The 16,460-nt window shown below is 41.1% G+C and overlaps 1 protein-coding gene across 4 annotated transcripts in view; it reads left to right on the top strand.

Moving 5' to 3' along the window:
• Positions 1-9,952: 9,952 nt before the first annotated feature.
• The window catches only part of DCC (DCC netrin 1 receptor), a 1,101,219-nt gene continuing 1,094,711 nt past the window's right edge, over positions 9,953-16,460 (top strand). For all 4 annotated transcript variants that reach the window (XM_060761267.2, XM_060761265.2, XM_060761264.2 and 1 more), the window contains exon 1: positions 9,953-10,764. In XM_060761267.2, the coding sequence (XP_060617250.2) occupies positions 10,674-10,764 (91 nt within the window). In that variant the 5' untranslated portion in view covers positions 9,953-10,673. The remainder of the gene's footprint in view (positions 10,765-16,460) is intronic.

Below are 16,460 nucleotides of genomic sequence, written 5' to 3'. Positions count from 1 at the left end.
CCTATAGCATTGAGTTATGGCAGTTAAATTTACCAAATTTATTTATTTATTTACCATATTTATTTACCTTAGGGAAGGCTGAGTGAAGGAAGATAGACGCTTTTGAGCTGTGGTGCTGGAGGAAAGTGCTGAGAGTGCCTTGGACTGCGAGAAGATCCAACCAGTCCATCCTCCAGGAAATAAAGCCCAACTGCTCATTGGAGGGAAGGATACTAGAGACAAAGCTGAAGTACTTTGGCCACATCATGAGGAGACAGCAAAGCCTAGAGAAGACAATGATGCTGGGGAAAGTGGAAGGCAAAAGGAAGAGGGGCCAAATAAGGGCAAGATGGATGGATGGCATCCTTGAAGTGACTGGACTGACCTTGAAGGAGCTGGGGGTGGTGACGGCCGACAGGGAGCTCTGGCATGGGCTGGTCCATGAGGTCACGAAGAGTCGGAGACGACTGAATGAATGAACAACAACAACATTTATATGCCGCCTTTCTCAGCCCGGAGGCAACTCATGGCAGTTTACAATCAGCGTGATTCAATGCCCCCAACAGCATACAATTTAATTAAAAGCATTAACATATAATAAACCATATAAAAACAATAGAAACAATAAGAACAATAAAACACAAGTCCTCAGCGTCTCATTACTAAAATCATTTTCCAGTTGCATTGTCCAATTGTTCCGTGGATCTAAATTAGCCTGTTACACTGCATCTGCAAATGCTTGCTTAAAAAGCCAGGTTTTAACTCTTTTTTGAAATGTTAGGAAGGAAAGGGCCGATCCAATATCCCTAGGGAGGGCATTCCATAGCTGAGGGGCCACTGCTGAGAAGGCCCTGTCTCTCGTTCCTGCCAATCACAGCTGCGAAGGAATCAGGACTGAGAGCAGGGCCTCCCCAGACAATCTTAGAGACTCAGATGGTTCATAGGGAGAGGTTCGGACAGGTGAGCTGGGCCAGAATCGTTTAAGGCTTTGAAGGCTAAAGCCAGCACTTTGAATTGTCAAAGTCATGTTAAACTGAATTCCACATGGTAGAGCCCATATTAAAACAACCTACTTAGGGGTAAATATCCAGCTTTTTAATGCTTCTTTTGAGTATATGGGATTTAAGCACATGCTTTATTGCCCTCTCAAAATCAATGGAAACTGCAACTCGACTGTGGCAATCACAATTTAAATTTGAATATACTGGAATTCAAGGCTTCCACTTTGCATTTCCAAAATCAACCTAAATGTTAAATTCATATGTAATTAAAATTTCCAGTTCTAATATAAAGCACATTTTTAAAATAATGGGGATGTATCATCCAATCATGCAGAAATTCCTCCAGATACATTTCTTTTGCTTTTCCAACCAACTTGCAAAAATGTAGATGATTGTTTTCCAGGTCAATGATCTCAGAACTTTCTTTCATAAGTTTTCATCTTTTTCCCCCATTTTTCTTTCCAAAAGAATTACTCTATTAAGAACAGTCAGTCATTTGTTCTCAATTTTCAAGAGACGCCAAAGAGGTATAAGGCACTTTTTGACAGAGCAAGAGAGGACCGTTAATTTCTTCCTTACCTTAAGGTCATCTTGGACAACTTTTATTTGAAATGAGCTCTTATCTACTTTTTGACCCTCAGTTCCACTGTTGTTGAATCCTCATCCTGACAGACCTTAGGAAAAGAATTGCCAGCGCAGAAGTCTCAATCACAGTTGAGGAAACGTGGACATCCTGGCCTTGAAAAATAATCATTTATCAAGCTTGACATCCTGGTGTGATTCTGAAACCTCTTTTCAATGTCTGAGGTGAGGTTCAGTCTGTGCTAACAGGAATAGATTATTGTGGCAGGGCATGGAATGACAATCTAAGGACACTATTGTTAATAGATATAGAGCATTCACTAAATGCTGTCTGCAGTGAAAAAAAAAACACAATTAAAGAGAAATACATACTTGGTAGACAGGAAAAAAGGAATGGGCTGTTGTGAGTTTTTGGGGCTGGTCACAACCTCTGAGGATGTCTGCCATAGATGCAGGTGAAATGTCAGGAGATAATGCTTCTGGAACATGGCCATACAGCCCAGAAAACTCACAACAACCCAGTGATTCCAGCCATGAAAGCCTTCAACAATATGGAAAAAGGAGCCTGCATGGTCTAGTGGTTTGAGTGTTCAACTAGAACTATGGAGATGATGGTTTAAATCTGTACCCCACCATGGACCCCACAAGCTCTCAGCCTAATAGAAAGGCAATAGCAAACCTCCTCTGAATTTCATATTAAGAAAACTCTAGGATGGGTTTGCCATCTGTTGAGTAAGCTTGAAGGCACACCAAAACAACAACAACAACACTTTATTTATATTCTGCACTATCTCCCCTGGGGGACTCTTAGTTGTTGGAGAGGCAGCTTGGTGTAGTGGTTTGAGTTGTTGGACTAGGACACTGAGAGGATGAGGTCTGCATTTTTGCTCAACCAGGGAAACCTTGGAAAAGTCACCTCTTCTCAGCTGAAGAGAGAAACAATGCAAAATCTCTAAATAAATCTTGCAAAGGAAGTCCTATGATATTGTTGCCATATGTAGGCTTGAAAGCTCATACCAGCAACAAGAGGGACAACTGATAGAATATCATAACTCTGGTTGCTTGACTGAGATGGGGAGAGAACAGAAACAATTGCTTATTCATCCAAAAAACCCCAAATTCTTTATAAAAACAGAATATCAAAGGTATGATGAAATCAGAGTAGAACCTGAATAGTGTAGTGCAGACATGGGCAAACACCAGGTGTTTTGGATTTCCAGAAATCCCAGCCAGCTGTTAGAACTTGTGAGAGTTGAAGTCTAAAACACCTAGAGGGCTGAAGTTTGCCCATACCTGGTGTAGTGGGTTGGTGTTGGACTAGGACTCTGAAGACCAGGATTCAAATTCCTGACCTTGGGTGAGTCACACTTTCAGCCTCAGAGAAAGGACATGGTAAAACCCTTTGAACAAATCTTTTTTTAAAAAGAAAAATCCTGTGATAGGTTCACCTTAGGGTCTCCATAACTCGAAGGCACACAACAACCACATCATTATTGCCACTTATCAGGGATAATTTTAATAATTTAGAAATTTATAATTATAAGTATGGATGTGCTGAAAAAGAGAGAGGAAGAGCTGAAGGAGGCATAAAATGTTAGGAACCATTGTCTGCAAAGAGTGGAAGTCACAGGAGCACCCTTACAGAAGAGTCTCTCCATCTTTTGCCCTTTGCTGGCACATGGTTACTCATGCATTTTCTTCACTTCTATGTTATCAAATATTGGTATTTGGTTTCTCTTTAGTATTGGAAATGCACACATTGGTTTCTATTAGGATTTATAATGGATATGACATATGTTTACAAAGTGTCCTGTCTCATATTGCCTGTTCTGAGTTCTTTGGTTGTTCAAGAAAGCATTCCACAATGAAGGGTCAAAATAGTCCAAATGAGAAGACATTCACACAAACAGCAAGCCTGTGTACAGTAAGATCCTCCAGAACTGTGAGGGATATCGTTTCCAGCTGGACTGAAGTTAAGTGAAACAACAGATATGAACTAATAATAATAATAATAATAATAATAATAATAATAATAATAATGTGATTTAAAAATCGAACTGCAAAGACTCTGGCACAAGCCAGTCAAGGTGGTCCCAGTGGTGACCGGCACACTGGGTGCAGTGCCTAAAGACCATGGCCTGCACTTAAACACAATAGGCCCTGACAAAATTACCATCTGCCAGCTGCAGAAGGCCACCTTACTGGGATCTGCACACATTATTCGCTGATACATCACACAGTTCTAGACACTTGGGAAGTGTCAGACGTGCAATCCACTACAACAGCCAGCAGAGTATCTACTGTGGACTCATCTTGTTGTGTTTCTAATAATAATAATAATAATAATAATAATAATAATAATAATTCTTACCCACCATCCAAATACTTAACTTCCAGTCCTAGCATACCATAGATACCTAGCGATTTCTAAGCATTTGGCTTATCTTCCAATGCAACTCTATGGTAATTTATGGGGGAATCATATCATAGAATCACCCGGAGGACCACAAAAATACCTAGAGAAAGTTATTTTCCTCTAGGCCCAGGTAAGTGAAACTTATGAGAGCCTTACTGTATCTTCTTTAAATAAGTAAATTGCAACCCCCATGGGGCTGAACTAGACTGGAACACTGTTGGGTCAGACTAATGACATTTAATTCTTGTTGTCAGATTCATAGTATCATAATGTTGGAAGAGTCCACAAGGGCAATCCAGTCCAATCTACTGTCATGCAGGAATTCACAATCAAAGTACTCCTGACAGATGACCTTCCAGCATGTGTTTAAAATATCTCAAGAATGAGACTTCACTGGATTTTGAGGCCACTGTTGAACATCACATGTGAGTTGACTTTTAGTTATTTTATCATTTTGGTCTCCTCTGGACACATTCAAATGTGTCAATATTCATCCTGAATTGTGGCACCCAAAACTGGACACAATACTCCAGGTGAGGGTTGGCCAAACTTTCCTTGATTATATCCAAGTGGAGTTTGCTTTCACTAGAGAAATAGGAGGTCAGAAAAGTTACTTTTACAACTTCCAGAATTCCCAGAGGATTCTGGGAGTTGCAGCCCAGAATACACTGTTACAGTCTCTGCAAAGGATAGAGGTCAGAAGAATGAGGGAGGAGTTTATTTGAAGCTACCAACCAAGTGAATTTCTGCATTGATGCCACCAGCCTTCTATACTGATGAATGAACAGAAATTTCGTGTTGGACAGCAGACAGACACTGTTGATATCTCCGCTAGAAGATCCCTGCTTGGGCTCCACTATACATTTGTCTTCTTTGTATTAGTAGAAGTTGCAATATCCCAATTTTATGAGCTTTTGTTTTATTCTGAAAGTCACCATGACTGCTTCTAATGTTTAAGGTTGGGGAGTGAATGTCCCAAACAAGTAAACAAACAAACACATTTTGACTTTTATTGTGGTCCCAAGCTACGAAGAAGTAATTTGGATGAGAAGAATGTTTTTTCAATCAGACCAATGGAAGTTGACTCCCCTTTCCCCACTACAACATCACATCATGCCAATATTGAAATCCCAGTTCATTTCTGGGAAAAGTACAAAACGGTGGTTATTACCTGTAAAGCCCTATATCTTAAACACAGACACAGACACAGACACACACACACACACACATATGGTATGATGAGCCCTTCACTGGGAAACTTTTTGGACTACAACTCCAAAAATGCTCATTTTGCTAATGGAGGATCTTGGGAGTTATTGACCAAAAAGTGAATTTTCTACTGTCCCTTCTTCATTGCATACACACATATACATAAACACATCTTTAAAACTAAGCATCAAATATGATGGTTATTGAACATCTTGGGAATTCAAGTATCTGATCTAGTGGTATATAATTGATGCGTTTGCTGACAGCCCAATATCAACATTGCCACAAGTACTGACCATTAGGTTTCTGGTTTCCCAAAGTATCACCAATAGGGTGGCAGGCTTCTTTTACAGAAGGACTTTTATCTATTTACAGTCCTTTTTGGATGGTGGCCATTTGAGACAATCACCATGATTTGGAAAGGCTTTGTTCTTTCTAAGTATTACAAGAAGTTGGCAATTTCCAAAACTCTCCTTAACAAAGCTACTATAGAAACAGGATGGGAAGAAAGAGGAGACAAAAAAGATATGCAGCTCTATAGGACATCATTGTGAAAGTGGCAGATGAAAGTTACTATGGGTGGAGGAGAAACTGATGAAGATGGAAACTTGCCATGTTGGCTATCAACCAGGAGCAAAAGAACTGGCTGAGGAACATTTGTCCTGAGATCTGGCAATGCGGGCTCAGACTTGGAAAGCATTTCCATATACTGTGGATAGAAGAAAAATCCAATTTAGTTTTAAAAAGATGACATTCATTAGGCATCAAGGAGAAAAAGGAAATAAAGACTTCATAGAGGTCTGCAGGATATCTTCTCTCACACATCTAAAGCATTTGCTTCCCATAATGGCCTTTGCGTTCTGGATTTTTTTAAGGCCAGACTCTTCTTCACCTCAGTTAATAAAATCTCTTCTGAATCACAGCAATGGTTTTTCTTTTTGCCATCATATTTATTTATTTATTTATTTACTTTATTTGTATACCGCACTCTCTCAGCCCATAGGCGACTCAGTGCGGTTTACAACCAAACCAATATACAAAGTGCACAACATTAGCAATTAAAACAGTAACTAAGGCAACTACATCAATATAACAATACATCAATACATCCATATAACTAATCCATCACGTCTCATCAGTAAAGTCATAATCCGATCTCCTCGTCCACTATTCCAAGTTCCAAGATCAATCAATTAATTGCACTGCTTAATTAAACGCCTGTTCAAAGAGCCAGGTCTTCACTCTTCTCCTGAATGCCAGCAGGGAGGGGGCCGATCTAATATCTGCGGGAAGGGCGTTCCACAGCCGAGGGGCCACCACTGAGAAGGCCCTGTCTCTCGTCCCCGCCAGCAGTGCTTGTGAGGCTGGCGGAATCGAGAGCAGGGCCTCCCCGGACAATCTTAATGTCCTAACTGGTTCATAGGGGGTGATGCGTTTGGACAGATAGGTCGGGCCAGAACCGTTTAGAGCTTTAAAGGCTAAAGCCAGCACTTTGAATTGTGCCCGGTAGCAGATTGGCAGCCAGTGGAGCTGGCGCAACAGAGGAGTGGTGTGCTCCCTGAGTGCCACTCCTGTTAACAACCTGGCTGCCGATCGTTGGACCATTTGTAGCTTCCAAGCAGTCTTCATAGGGAACCCCACATAGAGAGCGTTGCAGTAGTCTATACGGGATCATCTTTCCACCCATAGATGAAATCCCACCATCAGATATGGAAATAATTGACCATGACCATGAAATAATTGACCATGACCATGTAAATTAAATGGTTAACTTATAATCTCTCTGACATTTTTATCTTGGTCTTGGCAGATTCAGTTTGAGTTTGGAAAAGTTACTTTTTGGCTACAATTCCCAGAATGCTACCTTAGGGTTTCTGAGTTTAGTAGCATTGGAGCATTTTCATCCTTCCCTTTTCTACTTCATTCAGGACCACACAATTACATAATCTTGGGTTCTTGGGATGTTTTGGACTTCAGCATGGCCAATGTTAATGAACTGCAGGAACTGTAGTTTCCAAAACATTGGAGGGGGGTGGGGATGTTTATCATCCCTGAATTTGAGCTAAACTTAATTTATTCTTATTTTGAAGGCTGCCCCATATCTCAATGAAGAACCTTCATGACTGCTTCCACTATAGTGGCAATTGGCTTTCCTTGGACAGGAAAAAAAGGGCATTCATTCTCAGTGGAACCTAAGGTTGACCTGAACTCTGATATGTCTCATCTGTATGGTTTTCTTCTCTAGTCCTGACCCCTGATGTGCACTCCAGTTTGTCTTTTGGTTTGCTTCACAGTCTTGAGGCTCACAGTCTTGCTATCTCTTGTCTCATTGCAGGCCCAGGTCCCAACATTAATGTGAAAGAACACAAGAACTTGTTATGTTGTTGTTCTCCATTCACTGATATTTAGTGGTGCATTAATTCCAAACGCAGAAGTCCCATGCAGTCATAATTCAGGGATGGGGAAAATGTATTTCCTCCAAATGCTGTTGGACAACACTTCCCATAACATTAATTCCTATGTTGATAAAACTGACTGGAGGTGAGGTCCAGGGCAATTTGGACAATGTATTCTTCAACCCTACTATGACTAATGCCTATTCATGGATGTGTGAACATTTCTAATTCTTTATGTATCTTCATGGTGGTGGGATTTTAACTAATCTCCTTTTTGACTCCCAGATGTGTGTTTGTGAGCAATGCAGCCCTGATTTCCAGAGTACTAATGGCAACAATGAATACTTCCTTCTCACTTTGGAGGCCCATGGATCAATTTAGTTATATGGGGACAATAAAAGGTATTAAAGAGGTTGCAGCTGCTATGAATGAAATTGGGATGCAACAGACTGGCAGTTTCACCATACATTTTAGTTATTTTGCTGCTACACTTGATCTTAGCCAAAAGGTCGAGAAGCTGCTAAGGAAGAGAGGGCAGGACCTTCTCATCAGTAGTACCTCAGCTATGGAATACAATACTCTCTTAGGAGACTTGTCTTAAGTCTTCTTTATGACTTTTATGATGCTTGACCATTTTCATGCCTCATTATATTATTTGCTTCCTGCTTTTCTCTACACCTCAAGGGCATTCTAAAAAAAAAAGCAGAATGAGATTTTAGGAGTCATCCCTAATTTCCAACCAGAGGCGGAAGCTGGGTTCCTTTGGGAATAATCTGCTACAGATCATGGAGCAGCCGTGGCATGGACTGAAGCCAGCAGTGGCTGATGACAGATTCAAGTGGAGGCAGAGCCATTTTCTTCTTGTCACAGCATAAAACAGTTACTTTTTTGGCTGCACCTTGCAGAATACTAAGTCAGGAATGAATATACAAATACAAGGACAAACTTCATGAAACTGCCTCCACACATGGTGGACTCTGGAAAGAAACTCTGCAGTTGTTATTGTTGTTAACTGCCATCATGTTGATTTTTTCTTATGGTGGTCCTATGGATAAGCGACCTCCAAAAGTGGATTTATGTTGCAGAATGAATGCAGTTTCACACCACTTTAACTGCCATGGCTTATTGCTATGGAATCCTTGATTCTGTAGCAATGAGAACAATGAGACCCTGATGAGTCACAAGTGATTTTTGGCAGAGAAGGCCTCATAAAACTGTAACTCCCATACAGAGGCGGCCCTAGGTAATTTTCATTGGTAAGCAAACAGTATTTTGATCCCCCCCCCCCACAACAAATCACTGATATGTATTTTCTGTTCGTTGTGGGAGTTCTGTGTGCCATATTTGGTTCACTTCCATCATTGGTGGAGTTCAGAATGCTCTTTGATTGTAGGTGAACTATACATCCCAGTAACTACAACTCGCATATGTCAAGGTCTATTTTCCCCCAAGAGCGCCACAAGAGCTCCTCTGGGCAAAATCAACTCTAATGTGAATGCTTACTTTGCGTAATGGGTTGAGCCGCCCCTGCTCCCATAATTCCATAGCATTGAGCCATTCCAGGTCAAGTGGGATCAAACCACATAAATCCTACAGTGTAGATCAGTCGTTCTCAACCTTCCCAATGCCACAACCCCGTAATACAGTTCCTCATGTTGTGGTGACCCCCAACTATCAAATTATTTTCCTTGCTACTTCATAGCTGTAATTTTGCTACTGTTATGAATGCAAATATCTGATATGCAGGATATATTGTTATTCACTGTACCAAATTTGGCACAAATACCCGATATGCCCACATTTGAATACTGGTGAGGCTTTTGAATTCTGGGAGTTGTAGTTCACGAATACCAAAAAGGAAGAAAAGGACAGGCGGAGAGATCTTCATCTTTTTCTGCCAAAAGGTTTCCTAATACCATCAGAAATATGAGTTTCTGATGGTCTTTGGCAACCCCTCTGAAAACCCCCTTGTGACCTCAACGAGGGACCCCGAACCCCATGTTGAGAAACACTGATGTAGATGCACCCCAGTTGAACAGTCACAATTTCATCAAGAAAATACTTTGGTTCTGGCTAGAAGCCTTGCTATTGGGAAAGAAAACAAATATGCTTTTTGCAAGGAATCAATTGATATAACTTACCAACTGGTTCTACCCTGATTGTTTTGTAGTTAGCACATTCAGTTCTTAAATAGGTATTGTTTACAGCAATAATGTAATTAAAACAAGACAGAGAGAGAGAGAGAGGTGTGTTGTATTCAGAGGAGGCTTCATTGAGAAATAGTGACTTCCCGCACTTTGCCTACAGAGGGCATCCCTGCTCATTCATAGGGAGCTTCAGCAAATACAGCTGCTGAAAGCCAACCAGGCTGTCTCTTTCCCTCAGCCCCCTCCCCACCATGCCTGCTTCCTCTCTCTTCTTTCTCTCACACAGCAGAATCTTTCCTTTCCCGATCCAGCCACTTTCTCTCCGCTCTCCACATTTTCCTTCCCAGCCCTCCACTTCTCCGGATCAATGGATGGTATACGGCTCTAACTCTTGCCTCTCACATACAGCTGGTGGACAGCACCAGTAACAAGTGAGAGCTTTGCATCCTTTTTTAAATTTTTAAAATCTTTCCCTCCAAGGAACATCTGTCAAGCTAGCAAGGGAGAGAATAATCATACCGTAGCTGTTGCCCATTGGATTGTCAGCGTACAAATTTTTATTTTATATTGTACTGCAGGAACGGAAGAGATGGAAGGAGCCTTATTCTTTTGATGCACCCTGCTTTGCCTTTTTGCTGGATCTCTTTCCCCCTCCCTCCATGGATGCTATTCAAACAGAAGGACCTCCTGTCGCCTTACCGCTTCTTTTTCTTTGAGTTAGTTCTCTGACATTTTCTGACTTGGAGACTGAATGCAACTTTTAAAGAAAATAATAGGAGAAAAAACGGAAGCCCTGAAACCACCTCACCTTGTTCTTGGGGAAGAACTAAAGGAACACTCCCTCCAGCCCCAGCAAAAGGGAGGAGATCAAAGTGGCTGTGTGTAACGTGTGGGATTGTTGCCTGTGATCCGGACCCAAATATCCGTAGGTGTGTTTTGAAATATGGAGAATAGCCTTGGATGTGTCTGGGCACCAAAACTGGCTTTTCTGCTGTTTGGGATCTCTGTCCTCACCATGGATCTTGAAGTCCTGGGTAAGTAATATGTGGAATTATTTATTTTTTCTATGATTCCCTTTTCTATTTCATGGATTGTGGAAGAGCTTTCTGAGATGTGCTCCAGATTGCTGATTTTTCCATCCCTTCTTTATGCTTGCTGAATGCTCTGCTTTCCATTGCGTGAGGAGCTGGCTGAGTTGGGGAGAGTGTTGCAAGAGACTTGCTTGAGAACTCTTGTCAATACATTTGCTTTCTTGCTTTGTGAAGGAGAAATTTACCCAAGAGGAAGGAAGGAAGCATCTAGTCAAAGGGGAAGTGTAGCAGAGGGTGAAGATTTGTGGGATATTCTTCTCTGCTTAGTGGTGTTTTCCTGTAGCTTTGGAGCTCCTGTAGCCGGAAGAGTATTGGCTTTTTGTTTTGTCTCTTGGCTCCTTATGTTGAATATAAGATAATATGTGGATATGTGGTTTACAAAATGGAAACATTCCATGCAGATGGTTTCCAAACTCTGTTTGATTGATATTCTTGGGGGCACGCCTCCCTTTTGCACTTGGCAGAAAGATTTTCTAATTAAAAATGGCAATGCCCGTTGTGTGTTGAATTGGGATAGGTAGAGATGAAAGGATGCTGATACGGTCTTGTTGGGTATTCTCCATCTTCTTTTTAAAAAATAAGACCAAGAATTACTGGGAGTGATTGGACTGGAGAAAACAAACCCAGGAATGAAATGGGAGGTTTTCCAGGAAGTATGAGAGAAAGTCATGATGCCATTTGCTGAGGATTGGGCTTGGAGAGGGGGTGTGGTGGTGGGCTTTGTGAGGATGAATGCTACTCTCCAGCAATCCTTCATGTGAGTTTGGATGATCAACAGTCACATTTCATTAACAGGCAATCTTAGGATGGGTTTACCCAGTCCTACTGCTAACCACCCTCTCTGGTAGCTTGATACAAGCCATGGATGAACAATGCATTCATTTCTCTCCTCCTTTCTCCCTTCCCTTCAGCCCACAGACTCACACGTGGAAGAGAAGCACACAGTGCAAAATAACAAAAAATACAGTATTTAAAATCTATGCAGAACTATTTTTTTTTACAAAAAGTTTCTTTGAGTCTAGTATCATGCAGTTGCCTATAAATACCAATATGGACTCAAAGTGTTCCTTAGGAGCCCAGAATGATCACAGTTGTCAGTTGTCTAAGACTAACAGGTGAACCGGATGAAGACGTTCCTTTTAAAAATGACTATGAGTTTTTCTCCCTTTCGGTCTCTGGGTTATGCATGCAACATTGGATGGAGGCAGTTGGAATGGTATAATGAATACGTCTCTTTCTGCATGTCTCAAATGTCCAGCTAAATGGATGCTGGATGGAAGCAGCAAGATGATTGACTTGCAGGCTTCTTTGCTGATGGAAGGCAAAATGGGTGTGTGTCTGTGTCAGTGCCCATGAAAGGCATGGTTTTATATTTATCTCTGATGAGCACAGGGTGTAACACGCAGTAGTGCTTGGCAGTGAACAGGGAAGTCATTACAGGTTGCTGTGGATTTCATTGGTATATTTTGCTCTCTGCTGCCTCTGTTTAATTTGGGCTTCATGTTTGGCTTCCTGCTACTGATTACAAAGCCTTTATCTGCTTGTCTGAGTGACCCTACACTTTTTTCTGTGCACAGTTTGTCTTGAGATTTGTGAGGGCTGGAGAATTTTGTGGAGTCTTCTGACCAGTCACAACCAGGCAAAGTTTCCTCTTCCCAGTATTTCACCTGTAGGTATTTATTATTTGCAAAGGGCGTTTGTTTTGTCTTCTGCTCCTGGGGCCATTTCCATGGCTTGCCTTTGGCCTAAGCCCATTCTTTGGCTGAATGTTTCCCCCCCTCCTCTCTTTCAGTAGCTATTTTCTCTCTTCAGTGTCTTAGCAGGGGACTGATCGGGAAGAAAGCAGGATTTCACTCCATGAAAGGGCCAGTAGGAGGTGCCCTTAATAAGGCCAAGTAGCCAGTTTGACGCTTGGCAAAATTCCCATTCAGCAGGGCATTTAAAGACTTTGTTGATGGGTAACAAAGAGCTTATAGAGCTGCGGCACAATGTAGCTTTGTCCTTTCCCCCTTCTTCTTTTTGGCTAACATACAACACTGCTTTGGGGATATTATACTTTTTTACTTGGTTTCTTTATAAACTTTCTGTATAGAAACAAACATATTGCTCAAGAGACATAAATGCTATTTTCTCCCTTTGCAAGGTCTTCTCTTCATTTCCATTTTCTATTGTTCCTAGGTGCCAGTATGTTGACAATGAATGAAATACAACTAGTCCTCCAAACCAGACATGAATGAGATTCTGTTCATTACTTTGACTTAATGTGTACAGGTTATGTGTATGTACTTGTGTGTGTGAGAAAGATGTGTGCATGATCCTGAATATGAAAGAGTGTGTTCTGTTCTGCAGTATAGAAAAACAGAGGATAAAGAAAGGATATTTTAAAAAATCTGGACAAAATCTTTATGGATGGGGTTTAATCCTGGCATATGATCATGTGTACAGGACAATAGAGTTGGTGGTGCGGGACCTGAAGAGAAGCGACTGTTGAAGTCTCTTTTGTCTGAAGTGGAAGAGAAATGGCCAACCCCTCCTTTTTACCTTCTCTCTTTCCTCTTCCTTCTGCTCTCTTCCACTATAGTGTGAGGTCAAGGAGTGGGATTGAATTTGCTTGTCAGAACCTCCCAGCATCTGGGTAGGATAGCAATCATATTCTTGGCAAGTGGTGCAGTATAAATCAAGAGTGACCTGTCATTGCATCCATTTCACATGCAGCAGAGTTGCCCTTTGTGCTCTAGAGTGCTGGAGCTGCCACATGTGTTATATGACTTGGCGAGCCTTTAGTACATTTAGTGAAATTGCCTAAGAAGTTGGGGCTCTGTGGTATGTAGAGATGAACAGTTTTCTCACCATGCCATAGTGAGCAAGACTTGGTGTTACATAAGGATATGTCTATTCTGACTTGCAGTTGAGCTGAACTTGATATGGGGTGATGGACCACGGGCAAGGGGCAGTAGGAGAAGAGAAGGAGGTTATTATCTTTTTAGTCACAGTCTTCAATCAGTGAAACAGGAAAGCTGAGTTAAAGTATGAATTTAAGCTTGCAAACCCAACACTTTGTATATTAGAACAACTTAACAGAAGCCTGTTTCAAGATTCGTCTGGAGTATATGTATTGACACCTACCCAAACATCTTGTATGAATAATATATTTACAAGATTCATGGCTTTATTATCTTATTCTGTGACCAATCCCATTGAAATGAGACCCATCAGATGGGTAGGGTAGAAGGCTTCTTTCCATTTTAGAAAGTTACTCATCCCCATTACCTGGACTGTACAGGAAGTTAGGAACAAGATAGGTTGGGTTTGTTCTTAAGTTGAATTTGTATGTAAGGTGGAACTCCAGATACACACACATCCCCCCCCCCACACACACACTATATGTGTGTGTGTGTTTAGGATAGGGAAAAGTCAACACTCCTGTGGTATTTTTTTGCTGTCTATCCTGTTGTCTAACCCCTGTTTTTAACCATGAGTCATTTGTAAGTCAGATATTTGTAACTCAAGGACCGCCTGCACTTTATTCATTGTTACTGAGTCCTTCTCCGTCTTCTTGTCAAGAGTGTTAACTGATGTAATGATCAAACCTTTCATGTCCTGTGTTTTGCACTGAGATGCTAATTCATAGAGTCTACTTTGTAGAAGAAACTGAGATATAGCAGTCCTCTGCTGTAACAAAACTTTTACTGGGAAATCATTGGCAATTTTAAATAAGCAAAACAACTAACTAAAAAGATCTGTAGTTTATAGCATGGATATATCAACTGCTAGTTAAGTCACACATGTGGTTCTATCACTCTATATCTCATCCCTTGGCAGCTTAGGACTCATGACTTACAAGTTAATGTGTGAATTCCTACAATTGAGAAGCACTGGGTTTTGAGATGATTCCAGGTTTGACAAGTTCCCTTCTGTATTGCCTGATCTGTGATGGCTGTTTGACAAATTATCACTTTTGTGCAGGCAGTATCAAGGTTTGGACATGGTTGTGTGAACCCAGCTTCAGGTCAGTGCTGGAGAATGTGTGTAGATAACAACCAGACAGCTTTGGGTTCTAAATTGTGTATTTAACCCAATACGAGTCTCATTAGCTTTTCTGAAATGATCAGATGTTCATTGAAGTTGGTTTAATAAGGCTGATGATCAAATCTCAACCATGTTTCTCCATAATACTCCAGAGTCTTCATTGAATTCTAATTTTGGTAGTTGTCTGCATGATCTAATAAAAGTTTGTAAACAGGCTTCTCAATACTTCTTCATTTTATCATGTCGGGTGGGAATTTATGATTAATGATGCCAATGAAAAATTTAAAAATAACGATCCATTCATCTGGTTTGTAAGATTACCATGTTATCTCTGCAAAGTTTCCCCTCATTTTTAATTACACTAGCTCTGTACATCTTTTTTCCTGGGTTAGAATTGCTTTTGTCTTTTCTGCTGCCTTGTCATTGCATCACAGAATCATAGAGTTGGAAGAGACAGCAATGGCCATCTAGTCCGACCTTCTACTATGCAGGAAAAGCACAATCAAAGCATCCCTGACAGATGGCTGCCCAGTCTCTATTTAAAAGCCTCCAAGAAATGAGCTTCCACCACATTCCAAGGCAGAGAGTTCCCCTGTTGAACAGCTCTGATAGTCAGGAAGTTTTTTCTAATGTTCAAGTTGAATCCCCTTTCCTGTCATTTGAACTCATTGCTCCATTAAGTTCTAGTCTCCAGGGCAGCAGAAAACAAGCCTTGACATAATTTGGGACTCTTGGATATACTATAAATCAAAATTCTTCTCTCCAAGAAGTTCTTTTATGACTTGGATAAACTACCCTTTCACATCTTCATGTCTTCTAAGCAGTGCCAGGTTTATCATTGTGCCACAGCTTAGGTGTACTTAAGCACAGGGCCTCATTGACCGGGGGGAGGGGGGACATTTTCCTGCCAATTTTTTTAATGATGGATTTTGCTTATGCGGTTCATTTCTGAATTTGAAGTCATTCTGTTTCAGAGTGGTTCCAGACATAATGATAGAGTCTATGGGAGTGTGCCACAAAGCAGGTACTGTAAGCCTATCAGTCCTACCTCCCTCCTTCAGGGCCCAAGTAAGGGGGCTCATAACTTAACTAGCACAGGGGCTCATTTGTCCTAAATCTGACACTGTTTCTAAGGGTCATAGTAACTGGAAAATATATGACTTGTAGTCAAACACAACATTAGGATACCAGTTTGGAGAGCGGCGACTTGACATGTCATAAAAGGTTCTGCACATGACCAAACTGTGGTTTTAATGAAGTCTATTATTTGACCAAATATTAGATGGAGACATGCTTGGGTGCATGTTGATGTGCTCCAAAATGGTGTTCAAACTACACTTTGAGATTGCAAACCCCAAAATCTGGAGCAAGCCTTCCAATGTTTAAAGCCTTGGAAGCAAGAATGGCGCTTTAACCATTAGAGCAGCACTTGAAATTTTCAGAATGTTTTTTTGCCTCCAAAGCCACAGTTTTCCAGTTGGCCCTCCCTCCATACTATGTGTTGCTGCTCTGACTCATGGGGGGAAGAATAACAGCATTTGTTGGACTTAATACTCTCCCCCAGTGCAATTCCCCTTTCCTTCTGTCTTTTTAGACTGTAAGAGTGTGTA

The sequence above is a fragment of the Anolis sagrei genome, chromosome 2, assembly GCF_037176765.1.
Source record: "Anolis sagrei isolate rAnoSag1 chromosome 2, rAnoSag1.mat, whole genome shotgun sequence".
Classification (NCBI taxonomy): Eukaryota; Metazoa; Chordata; class Lepidosauria; order Squamata; family Dactyloidae; genus Anolis; species Anolis sagrei.
The sequence above is the reverse complement of the archived record's forward strand: the minus strand, read 5'-3'. Positions and strand labels throughout refer to the sequence as shown.